Raw genomic sequence first — 13,099 nt, forward strand, 5'->3', positions numbered from 1 at the left:
GGAGGAAAGTAGGCAGGTCTACAGGGAGTGTGGCAGGGAGAAGGAAGGTCAGAGTTAGCTGATCTTGACTGGGAAAGGACTTCAAGGACAGTTACATCCATCCAATATTATGGCTGCAGCCATACAGCATTAATCAGCATTCTTGATTATGAGTGATAGAACCAACCCCATCTCAAACTGGCTTAAAGAGCCACTGAGGAATTTATGACTCGTGTAACTGAAACCTTCAGGCATGGCTGAATCTAGGTGCTCACATGGTGTCCTCACACCTTCCTGTCTCCCAGTTCTGCTTTTTTCTTATTGGGTTCCTTCTAAGGCAGGTGCTTCTCAAGGGGTGGGAAGCATTGCCGCTGGCTCCTTGGTTGCCCTGGTGAAGAAGACTTATGCAATCAATTGTGTCATGGACCCCAATTCTTCACCATTTCCTGATCACATTCTTTGCCATGTAACTTTGCAATGCTTGGCCCATGTGACTTACTTGAGCCAAAACAATGAGATGGAAGTGAGAGTGGTGTAATTCCAAGCCCAGGCCTCGTGGAACTTGTCTGCTTCTGCTAGTTCTCTTGTGCATCTGCCATCCCATGAGAAAGATATGCCCAGGCTGTCCTGGTGGTTCCAGGAGAAGGAGAGACACACAGAGCAGAGCTGAGTTATCCCGGCCCCAACGCATTTATGCCTAGTGTTCCATTGTTGGAATGCTAAGCATGTGGGAGTTATTTATATCCTAATGCTCAAGGTCATTGCCAAGGTCTGATTGCAAAAATTCAAAAATGCAACTTCAGGCATAAATGGGTTAAGATGATCCTGGATGAGCCAACCACTAGACGTGTGACTCAACCCAGGCAACACTGGAGAGCTGAACCCTAGGACACTTGAGGAATCAACATCATGAATGCCACTGAGATGAAAACATGTTACCATGACACCTTTTTTCTCAGCCATCCCAGCAGAAACTGCAAGCCACCTGCCCAAATCCAAGCCAGTCCCTGCCATTTTTTACACCTCTCACACTTCATGGGCTAAAATCGGGAGGGTTGGCTTCCCAAGGGAAAACTAGGGTCCTGTTACCAGAAGATAGAGAAGATGGTCAGATCTCCACTACAGAACTCTCCTCTGGTTTCAGCCATTTTCTCTGAAGGAGGTTTGGGAATTGAAGGTTTTCAAAAGACACTGATTTGTTCTATTAATGAAGCCAAGGAAGGAGACTACCAGCCCTCTGAGAAAGCTCACCAGTTTGGGCGGGGCGCGGTGGCTCATGCCTGTAATCCCAGCACTTTGGGAGGCTAAGGAGGGTGGATCACGAGGTCGGGAGTTTGAGACCAGCCTGGCCAGCATGGTAAAAGCCCATCTCTACTAAAAATACAAAAAAAAAAAAAAAAAAAAAAATTAACTGGGCATGGTGGCACGTGCATGTAATCCCAACTACTTGGGAGGCTGAGGCAGGAGAACTGCTTGAACCCGGGAGGTGGGGGTTGCAGTAAGCCAATACTGCTCCACTGCACTCCAGACTGGGTGACAGAATGAGACTCTGTCTCAAAAAAATAAAAAGAAAGAAAGAAAGAAAGCTCACCAGTTTGACCAGACAATCGGCTGGGAGAGTAGCTGAGTTCCAGCAATCTTAGCAGCCCGGGATCACGCTCTGTGTGATAAGTGTCTCATGCATCCATGTGAAGAGATCACCAAACAGGCTTTGTGTGAGCAACAAGGCTGTTCATTTCACCTGGGTGCAGGCGGGCTGAGTCCGAAAAGAGAGTCAGTCAAGGGTGGTGGATTATTATTAGTTCTTACAGGTTTTGAGATAGGCGGTGGAGTTAGGAGCAATGTGTTGCGGGCAGGCGGTGGATCTCACAAAGTACATTCTCAAGGGTGGGGAGAATTACAAAGAACCATCTTAAGGGTGGGGGAGATTACAAAGTACATTGATCAGTTAGGGTGGGATAGAAACAAATTACAATGGTGGAATGTCATCAGTTAAGGCTATTTTCACTTCTTTTGTGGATGTTCAGTTGCTTCGGGCGATCTGGATGCATACGTGCAGGATGTAGGGGATATGGTGGCTTAGCTTGGGCTCAGAGGCCTGACAATAAGTGTAATCTAGGTCTCTCCTGGTGCTTAGGCCTCAAGGGACCTATTTTCAGCTCTGTCTCTGGCTTCCTTTCAGAACCTTGCTGAATCTCTCAGTATGTTTCTACTCAAGCATTTTCCTGTACAGACTAAAAACACTATCAGGAAATTAAATGAAACATTTATAACTTATTGGTCATATTCATAATCCCATCAGTAAATATTTAACACAGGCTATTTACCATATATATCTGAAAATAAGGTGAGTCTTTTTTCTCCCCAAAATTATCCCTCTGCAAAGAAAATGGCCTGATGTTTGAAACCTTCAGCAGCTCTCACATTTTGTAGTGCCCTCCCATTTACCTTATTTGGATCAACCTTTGTTGTATTTTTACTGTTTGGGGAAGCTTATCTGTAAAGGCTGCACATCTGTACTGGTTTTGGCTGCTTAGAGAGGTTGCCTCACAGAATCAGCATTATTTAAAAGAGAAAGAGGAAATATGGACTCAGTAACTCTGGTTTTACGAGTTACAAATTCACTTGCAAATTTTATAAACAAGTCTTTTAAGATCACAAATTTGTACATCTAAAACAAATTTGTAAATAAAAGTGCCAGAGTTCATGTGAGTAGGTAGTTAGGTCTTTTAGTTTTTATTCTGCCTGGGGCACTGTCTCAAGGGGTCCTGAGAACGTGTGCCCAGCTAGTTAGGTCTTGAGATAGTATCCGAAAGTATCATCATCATAGCTGTAGAAAGTTTCCTATCTCAAAAGACCAGACATGTGCAGATAATATACACTGAAAAAGTGTGCTGGACAACTTGAAAAAGGGGACACTGGTACATCAAAGACACAGATGCTACTGGTGCAGATGGAGAATTTGAGCACAACCATTACATGAAATGTGAAAGAAAAACAGCCATGTTTTTACAGTAATAAACCATAGCACTCAATGTGTGATGTTAACTAGGCACATGCCCCAATGGTTCTTTAAATAACATAAGAGACTATTTCGTGTACAACCATAGACATGTGGCTGTGTCTTGATTACTGCACTATAAGACTTGAAATTGACTAGGCTGATTCCTCCCACTTCATTATTCTATTTCAAAATTGTTTTAGCTATTTTAGTTCCCTTGCCTTTCCATATAAATTTCAGAATATTGTCTAAATCTACAAAAAGATCTGGCTGGGATTTTCATAGCAATTGTGCTACACCTGTATATGCATTAAACCTGGGGAGAACTGATATCTTTACTATGTTGAGTCTTCTGATTTATGAGTGCAGCATGTTTCTGCATTTGTTTATTCTTTGTTTTTTTTTTTTTTTTTTTTTCCAGATGGAGTCTCGCTCTGTCACCCAGGCTGGAGTGCAGTGGCGCAATCTCGGCTCACTGCAAGCTCCGCCTCCCGGGTTCATGCCATTCTCCTGTCTCAGCCTCCCAAGTAGCTGGGAGTACAGGCGCCTGCCACCATGCCTGGCTAATTTTTTTGTTTTTGTATTTTTAGTAGATACGGGGTTTCACTGCGTTAGCCAGGATGGTCTCGATCTCCTGACCTCGTGATCCACCTGCCTCGGCCTTCCAAAGTGCTGGGATTACAGGCATGAGCCACCGTGCCTGGCTATTCTTTGATTCTTAAAAAACTTTAAAAATTGCTTATTTATTTTAGAGACATCGTCTCGCTTTGTTGCCTGGGCTGGTTTTGAACTCCTGGATTCAAGCAATCCTCCCACCTTGGCCCCCCAAAGTGCTGGGATTACAGGTGTGAGCCACTGCACCCAGCCTTGGTTTTTTTTAATCAAGCATTTTGGAGTTTTTAGCATACATAAAGCCCTGCACATATTTCGTTAGATTTACGCCTATTTCATTTATTTGAGTGATTGTAAGTGGTATTCTATTTTTGAGTGTTCTTGTGATCATTGCTAGTATTTAGAAATCCAGTTGATGTTTGTATGTTTATCTCATATCCTGCAACCTTGCTGAACTCAGTTTAAACCGGAGGTGTTTTCCTGATAGATTCTTTCGGATTTTTAAAATGTGGACAATCATGTCATCTGCAAATCAGGACGGTTTTCTTTCTTTCTAATGTATAAATGTCAATGAGTATGCAACTATGATGTGCAACTTTCAGTGTTATCCAAAAGTTACAGAGGATGATGCAGTGACTGTGATTTTGAAAAACAAAGAATGGTCCTTTAATCGCAGCTGCTGCAGCCATTTCAGCTATTTGGCAGAGGTGGTAATGCTGCCTTTTGGACCTACAATACAACCAAGTCTTTGTTCGAATCATCTCACCTCCTGGCTATATTCTTAAGAAAGGAGGGTGCTTTCAGGCGCTGAGCTCATGGCACAGGTTCCACAAGTGACCTGCGAGCCCCACCGCTAGGGGCCGCTTAGGTGCAGCCCCCTGGTGGGCGGGGACTGCGTTTCGGGGCGTGGCCTCTGCCGCGGCAGCCCCCGCCGCAGCTCCTCCTAAGCGCCTGGGGGCGCTGTGGGTCGCTTTGGGTCGCGGGGGCGCTCTTTCTCAGCATTCTTGTTTCGTACTGAGGCTTTCGGGACGGCGACGGGAAGATGGCGGCCCCCAGGGATGGGTTTGAAGCCGTGGAGGCAGAGGGCAGCGCAGGATGCCGGGGAAGCTCGGAAATGGAGGTGGTGCTTCCTTTGGATCCTGCCGTCCCTGCCCCGCTGTGCCCTCACGGTGGGTCAGAGTCTGGGCTCAGCCTAACTGCCGGGTGCTGAGGGTGTGAGTTGGCTTGGAAGTGGCTTTTGGGGCTCCTGTATTTTTATCGGCCTCTTTCCCTCACCAGTGTGCTGCCTAGAAAATACTCCTTCCTCGGAACGTGTTTTTCAACTTACTTGAGAAACATTCAGAGCAAGTCTCCACCCTTGTGGTTTTGGCTCCAGGACTGTTTCATCTCTGTTTTGGGGGGGAGGGGCAGAAAGGTAGGCAAAGAGAAGGATGCATGGTATTGAATAGTTCTCGTTGACAAGTACTTGGGGATTTCATTTGTTGATTTGCTGTCCCTTCAAAAATAAAAAATTAGGGAGAAAGACAGTGTAATTCTTGCCTGCGAACTAGGCTCAGTTTTTCTCTAACTTACAGAAAGTGGGTGTGTCCAGCTCAAAGCTCAGGTTTTCACTGCAAGGGTAACCGCGCAAGAGATGTCAAAGTCCTCAGTTCTCTGAGTCCCTTCCTTGTTTTAGTCTCAGGTTTGTAATATTCACAACGTAGACAGCAACTATACCGACAATAGCATTTTCTTTCTGGAGAGACCAGTTTTCAAAATTTATTTATAAGTAGTCACTGCCGGAATGTTGTAACAGAGAGAAAAGAAACATTCATTAAACACAGAGAAGCCGGCGTGGTGGCGTGCACCTGTAGTTACAGCACTTTGGGAGGCCGAGGCGGGCTGATCGCTTGAGCCCAGGAGTTTGAGACTAGCCTGGGCAAAAATGGTGATACTCCGTCTACAAAAAAAACAAAAACCGCTGGGGACACGCACCTGTAGTCCCAGCTACTCGGGAGGCTGAGGCGGGAGAATCGCTTGAGGCTAGGAAGCAGAGATCTCAGTGAGCCATGGTTGTGCCACTGCACTCCAGCCTGGGCCACAGAGGGAGACCCTGTCTCAAGAAAACAAAACAAAACAAAAAACCCCAACAAAACAAAAACCAACCAAAGAGATGGATTTAATTATGATAAATTGTGCATAAAGCTCAATCAAATTTTGTTTTTGTTTTGTTTTTTGTTTTGTTTTTTTTTGAGACGGAGTCTCGCTCTGTCGCCCAGGCTGGAGTGCAGTGGCGCAATCTCGGCTCACTGCAAGCTCCGCCTCCCGGGTTCACGCCATTCTCCTGCCTCAGCCTCTCCGAGTAGCTGGGACTACAGGCGCCCGCCACCACGCCCGGCTAATTTTTTGTATTTTTAGTAGAGACGGGGTTTCACCGTGGTCTCGATCTCCTGACCTCGTGATCCGCCCGCCTCGGCCTCCCAAAGTGCTGGGATTACAAGCGTGAGCCACCGCGCCCGGCCCAAATTTTGTTTAAGGGCGGTGAAAACTAAGAACTTGACGTAGATGACCGTTATTTGACACTTTTTTTTTTCTATTCTGGAACTAGGACCTACTCTTCTGTTTGTAAAGGTGACCCAAGGGAAAGAAGAAACTCGGAGGTTTTATGCCTGTTCAGCCTGTAGAGATAGAAAAGATTGTAATTTTTTTCAGTGGGAAGATGAAAAGGTATATCAACTTTTTGGATATTTATTTTTTATTTTTGGTATATGTGACAATTTTGTTGAGAATGTGTAAACCAATAAAAATACGCGGTCTGAACATATAAGATAAATCTCTTAAGAGAGATGGAGATACTATGTTTGTTGGTTCAGAAAACTGGAGTTCATGTTTACTCTGATTACTGATACCTTAAACTACTGTCTCAAAGTCTTAATTCCCCATAAGACTCTCTGAGCTGATAATATTGGATGGGGCTGATCTTCTGTGTCTTAGCTTGGGCTTCTGTAACAGAAGTACCATAGGCTGTGTGGCTTAAACGACAGACATCTGTTTCTCACAGTTCTGGAGACTGGGAAGTCCAGGATCAAGATGCTGGCAGATCTAGTGTCTGGTGTAGGTCTTGTCCTCTTCCTGATTTGCAGAGGGCCGTCCTTTCATTATATCCTCATTTCCCAGAGAGAGGAAGCAAGCACTGTCTGTCTTAGAAGGACACTAATCTCATTCATGAGGGCTTTACCCTCTTGACCTAATTACCTCCCAAAGGCCCCTCATTTAAATACCATCACATTGGGGTTAAGGCTTCAACATACAAATTTTAGGGGGCACAAACATTCAGTCAATGGCACTGTTGGCAAATACAGATTTCTCACTAAAGAGAAATCATGATCATTTCAGAAAGTGTTAAAAAACTTTTTGAGCATTTGCATTGAACATCCCTTAAACAGCTATTAGATGACCAATGGAGGCACTTAGAGATATAGTTATGAGCTTGGTATCCTCTTGAACTCGGCTGCAGTTGAAGTTTCTGAAAGATTTCACCAGAGAATTTTCAGTTTTGTTAGGTTTATGGTAAAACAGTATTATATACCACTCTTCTGGAGACCCATTAAGGTGAATACTTAGCTTGTGTCCACCTTTTTGCTATTGTGGGTGACGCGACAGTGAACATATGCTAATCTCTCAGGGCTTTAATATGCTGGATATTGCTTCAAGCTGCTCTAGAATTTTCCCAGTTTTCACTGTTTTGTTTTCCCCTGAAATGAATGCCTGTTGAATTGGTTGAATTTCTGGCTTCTTGATGTCAGAATGTGATGCCAGTTCTTCTAGGATGATTGAGATCTCACAGTTTATTCAATGGGTTTTGTACTCTCTTTCAGTTGTCAGGAGCTAGACTTGCTGCCCGAGAAGCTCATAACCGAAGATGTCAGCCTCCCCTGTCCCGAAGGCAGTGTGTGGAAAGGTACTGACGTGGTGTCATTTTTCTTTATTAGTTTAGCTGTCATGTTTCTTTGTTATTGCCTTTTTCTGTGCCTTTAAGTTTACTTTCATTTATTTTTATTGTAGTTTTATATATATATATAATATAAAATTTGCCATTTTAACTATTTTCAAGTGTGCTATTCAGTGACGTTAAGTACATTCATGGTATTGTGTAACCATTGTCCCTATTTGCAAAACGTTTTCATCACTGCCACCATTGCACTGTAACTCCTCATTCCACCTCCTCCCAAACCCTGGTAACTTCTGATTTATTTTTGTGGTTTTTTTTTTTTTTTTTTTTTGAGACAGGGTCTCACTCTGTGTTGCCCAGGCTTAAGTGCAGTGGTGCTGTCACGACTCACTATAGCCTCAACCTCCTGGGCTCAACCAGTCCTCCACCTCAGCCTCCTGAGTAGCTGGGACTTCAGGCACACGCCACCACACCCAGCTAGTTTATTATTATTTTTTGTAGAGACAAGGTCTTGCTATGTTGCCCAGAACTTCTGGTCTAGAACTCCTGGGCTCAAGGGATCCGCCCACCTCAGCCTCCCAAACTGTGAGGGTTACAGGCATGAGCCACTGTGCCCAGCTATTTTTGTTGCTATGAATTTGACAATTTTATGTACCTCATATAAGTGAGATTATACAATATTTGTCCTTTTGGGTCTGGCTTATTTTACTTAACATAATGTCTTCAAGGTTCATGCATGTTGTAGCATGTATCAGAACTGTATTCCTTTTTACAACTGAATAATATCCATTGTCTGTCTATAGCACTTTTTAGAAATCTGTTCATCTGTTGATGGACACTTGGGCTGTGTCTACTTTTTTGCTGTTGTGAATGATGCTACAATGAACATTGATATACAAATACTAGTTTGAGACCCTGTCTTCAATTCTTTTGGGTATATACCTAGAAGTGGAATTGTCGGTAATTCTGTGTTTAGTTTTTTGAGGAACCGCCAAAGTTTTCCATAGTGGCTGCACCATTTTACATTCCCACTAGGAGTGTATATGCATTCCAGTTTCTCCGCATCCTTGCCAACACTTATTATTTCTTGTTTTTCTGATTACAACTATCCTAGTAATTGTGAAGTGGTATGTCATTGCAGCTTTGATTTTTGTTTTTTACCAAATTACTAATGATGTGAATCATCATTTCATGTGCTTATTGGCTATTTATGTATGATCTTTGGAAAAATGTCTGTTCGAGTCCTTTATCCATTTTTAATTGGGTTATCTTTTTGTTGTTGAGTCACAGGAGTTCTTTATATGTTCTGGATATTACAACTTTGCCAAATATATGATTTGCAAATATTTTCTCCCATTCTTTAGGTTTTCTTTTGACTTTCTTGATGTCCTTTGAAGCACAAGAGTTTTTAATTTTGATGAAGTTCAATTTATCAATTTTTTTTGTTGTTGCTTGTGCTTTTGGTATATAGATCAGAACCCATTATCAAATCCATTGTTACGAAGATTTGCTGTGATGTTTCTTTTTTGAAATACTAAACCAAACTTGAAAAATCTCTAAACATCTATTTTTAAAAATCTGCATTGTTGAAATGTTTTATTGGGTGGATTAGAGTTGAGTCATAGATTTAATTTTTTGACAAACTTGTGAAAAGAATTTATCTCTCACCTGTGTCACTGACATTATACAGTATGTGCTGGGAGAAGCTCCTTAAAAAGCCTCTTGTCTAGGTTACTGATGACAAATAGGTTTTCATTTTTATGGCAGCTCCTTCATTTTACCTGGGCTGCTGTGTTCAGAAAGATTGTGGGGCCTTATTTAGACTAAGCACAGAGGAGTACTGGGGTGTATTTATAATATTTTTCCTGAGCTGTTTAGTGGTAGATTTTAAAGCCCTTAAAAAAAAAAAAAAAAAGAAAGAAAGAAAGAAAAGAAAATGGAGCACTACTGTGAGGTAGGCACTGTGCTAGGTGTTTTACATGAGATATTATTTAGTCCTGCAGAGGTGGTTTACTTAGATGAGAAAATTGAGGCTTATAGGAGTTATACTTTATCATGTTCACACTATGAGAAGTACTAAGCTGTGACTCATCTTATGCCTGATTCTAAAAGATTTTTAAATGTAAACGCAGATAGTAATATATAATGCATAGCAATTTAATTTGAGGATATATAAGGAGAGGAAAGTTAAGGACTTATGTAGAGATTTATCGTAGTGATTATTGAGAGAAAATAGAGTATTGAAGATGGAGAAAGTAGAACCACATGGCGCATGGTTTCTTCCTTTGAACTCATCACCTTGGTCATTTTGTATTGTTTCCTTTTGGCTTCTTTTCCAATGCCAGGTTTGTTTGTAGCCATAATGTATACATAATTTTGTACTCTGTCCTTAACACTTTTATCTGATAAGCATGTTTCTGTTAGAAGGATATTGATGATTTAATTAAACTCTGTAAGAAAATCTAGGTGATCTTATTTCTATGCATAGTAAAATTTTAGTTTGGAGCTAAACCACTGGTTTTTTTTTTTCGCTCTCTTTTTTTTTTTTTTTTTGAGATAGAGTTTCACTCTTTTTTTTTTTTTGAGACAGAGTCTCACTGTGTCACCCAGGCACCCAGGCTGGAGTGCAGTGGCGCGATCTCGGCTCACTGCAAGCTCCGCCTCCCGGGTTCACGCCATTCTCCTGCCTCAGCCTCTCCGAGTAGCTGGGACTACAGGCGCCCGCCACCACGCCCGGCTAATTTTTTTGTATTTTTTTAGTAGAGATGGGGTTTCACCGTGGTCTCGATCTCCTGACCTCGTGATCCACCCGCCTCGGCCTCCCAAAGTGCTGGGATTACAAGCGTGAGCCACCGTGCCCAGCCTTAGAGTTTCACTCTTGTCGCCCAGGCTAGAGTGCAGTGGCACGATCTCAGCTCACTGCCACCTCCACCTCCTGGGTTCAAGTGATTCTCCTATCTCAAGCCTCTGAGTAGCTGGGATTACAGGCACCTGCCACCATGCCCAGCTAATTTTTGTGTTTTTAGTAGAGACGGGGTTTCACCATGCTGGCCAGGCTGGTGTCAAACTCCTGACCTCAGGTGGTCTGCCCATCTTGACCTCCCAAAGTGCTGGGATTACAGGCGTGAGCCACCATGCCAGGCCTAAACCACTGTTCTTATCTTTGTAGTGCCAGAGTATTTTTTTTGATAAAAAAAAATTTTGAAATTCATCTTTTATATTAATTAGAACATAAAAGCTTGGTAAAATATGAATTATTAAAGAATTTCCAAAAGGTTACTTTTTGGGGGGGCCATAATTTCATCTTTTATCTAGAGCTAATTCTTGCCAGCGTGTCTCAATAAAATGCTTTTCAATATCTTAAACCATCTGTGACCCATTACCTTGGATTGTGTTGCCAGAAGTCTCCATCCAACCATCTGTCCACCTAGTCATTCATTCACTCATTCATTCATTCAGCAGATATTTACTGAAGGCTCAAAAAGCATTTAAAATGCTAGTAATGGAGTTGATATATATAAATAAAGATAATTTAGTATAAAGTAAGGTGTGTTAAGTATCCACAGTATTCATAGAAAAGGCTAAGTGCTGGCTGGGCGCGGTGGCTCACGCCTGTAATCCCGGTACCTCGGAAGGCCAAGGTGGGCGGATCACGAGGTCAGGAGATTGAGACCATCCTGGCTAACACGGTGAAACCCCGTCTCTACTAAAAATACAAAAAAAAATTAGCCGGGCATGGTGGCGGGCGGCTGTAGTCCCAGCTACTCAGGAGGCTGAGGCAGGAGAGTGGCCTGAACCTGGGAGGCAGAGCTTGCAGTGAGCTGAGATCTCGCCACTGCATTCCAGACTGGGCGACAGAGCGAGACTCAGTCTCAAAAAAAAAAAAAAAAAAAAAAAGAAAAGGCTAAGTGCTTTGGAAGTCAGAAGCCTTAGGGCGTAACTGGTCAATACAGGGTAAGGAGAGGGCATCTGAACAGGTTTTGGAAGATGGGTAGAAATTTAATATCATTGATTTCACTGTATCACTTTGTAATCAATGTTCCTATGCTTTATTATATGCTTTCTCTGGAGCAAACGGTTTGAAATCAGTCATTCTTCTGAAAATATTCAGTGTCTTAAGATAAAGAGTCCTATTATAATTGTGGCTTTTTAAAATCAATGGCATAATAACCTATTCTCTTTGTCTTCAGCTTGAGTCTAGCAGTTCATTCTTATGTGTAAGTAGACCTAAGGATGATGTACTATTGCTTGAGAGTGTAATTATTTTCTAATGTGGATAATTTAATTTTGTATAACTCATTTATAAGTTAGCTTATTAAACAACTATTATATTTGAAAATATTAAACTGCATTTAAACTTTATACTGACTCTTAAAATTATACATATTCTATAAAGCAAATTTTTCATGTTCTTGTGCAGTTACAATAGCTTTTCATTGACTAATTTATTTTTAAAATCATTTGTAAGGACTTGTGGTAGCTAGCAAGATAAATTGACCTGTTAGCTGATTTTTATTATGGGGTTGGTAGCGCTGCACAGATTTCTAGGTTTACAGAGTAGGATTTGATTTTCATTTTTCTAATCTCACTCTTTGAACCATGCTTTATGTTTCATATGTGTTCAGTTGACATATTTACATTTTGTGCCTGAGATTTGCTTTTTTTAAATAGTTTTTAGCTGCCTGTTATGCTCTGAAATGTGTTGTTATGTTTATTATATAGTATGTTTGCACCGCTATTGTGACCTATGCCGTCTTAGAGAAGATATTTAAATGCTAAAATCAGCATTAATTTATGTGCATCCGAATAGTTTTGTTTCGTTGATATTTCATTTGGTTATTTTTTTTCAGATCTCATTTAAACTGAGATTTTCAAAGTCTGCTATTAGAGAAATGCCATAAACATAATTTGTATACTCCAGGAAAGGCAAATGGAACATCAAATGGAGATCAATAAAAATGACATTTCAAAATGCTAGCCTGCAATTTGTGAATCATGCTGAGCCATGCAGCAGAATGAATTTCTCTCCCCCTGGGGAATGTGTTGTAAATACGAGTAAGGGGGGAGAGCCAAGTAATCTTGAGCGCTTCATATTCTCATGTCCTCTCTACCAAACTTTTAGAAGGCTGTGTGTCTGAATGTTAAATTTAAGGCATGATAATTGCTGATTATGTTGTTATTTTGAATAGAGAGAAATATGCACAAGATCTGTTTATCTTTTATCAAGAAAAGGTTAATAAACTAGCAGTGAAGCTTTCTGAAGGGCAGTTTGGAAATACTTAAAGGAAAGAGGTAATTGACAAGGCACAAAGATGTATCATGTAAGTGGAGGTTCATTTTGCGGTGTTCTTCTTTTCCTTCTTTTAAAAATGATTAAACTCCGCTCCTTAAGGTGAGTGAATCATTGGCACATCAGCCCCTCACTGCTTTGAACTTTCTTTCCTCCCTTCCTAGTGATTTTGCAACTTCTGCCTTCAGCTGGTGTTACTCAGTGGGTGATAGGTAGTCCTTTTGACCATATTTGAGTAACAAAACCTGATACAACTTCCTCTACTTGTGGGATTTTCCTTTCTTAG

At 41.6% G+C, this 13,099-nt stretch overlaps 1 protein-coding gene across 6 annotated transcripts in view; it reads left to right on the forward strand.

The window, feature by feature from the left end:
* The first annotated feature begins 4,561 nt into the window (after positions 1-4,561).
* ZCCHC4 (zinc finger CCHC-type containing 4) overlaps positions 4,562-13,099 on the forward strand; it is a 56,744-nt gene continuing 48,206 nt past the window's right edge. For 3 of the 6 annotated variants that reach the window (XM_055245906.2, XM_063619766.1, XM_055245909.2), the window contains exons 1-3: positions 4,562-4,761; positions 6,180-6,298; positions 7,450-7,532. In XM_055245906.2, coding sequence (XP_055101881.1) covers positions 4,635-4,761; positions 6,180-6,298; positions 7,450-7,532 — 329 coding nt within the window. In that variant the 5' untranslated portion in view covers positions 4,562-4,634. The remainder of the gene's footprint in view (positions 4,762-6,179; positions 6,299-7,449; positions 7,533-13,099) is intronic. The other 3 variants (XM_063619765.1, XM_055245907.2, XM_055245908.2) reach the window with 3 other exon arrangements.

This window comes from Symphalangus syndactylus, chromosome 16, assembly GCF_028878055.3.
Source record: "Symphalangus syndactylus isolate Jambi chromosome 16, NHGRI_mSymSyn1-v2.1_pri, whole genome shotgun sequence".
NCBI lineage: Eukaryota > Metazoa > Chordata > Mammalia > Primates > Hylobatidae > Symphalangus > Symphalangus syndactylus.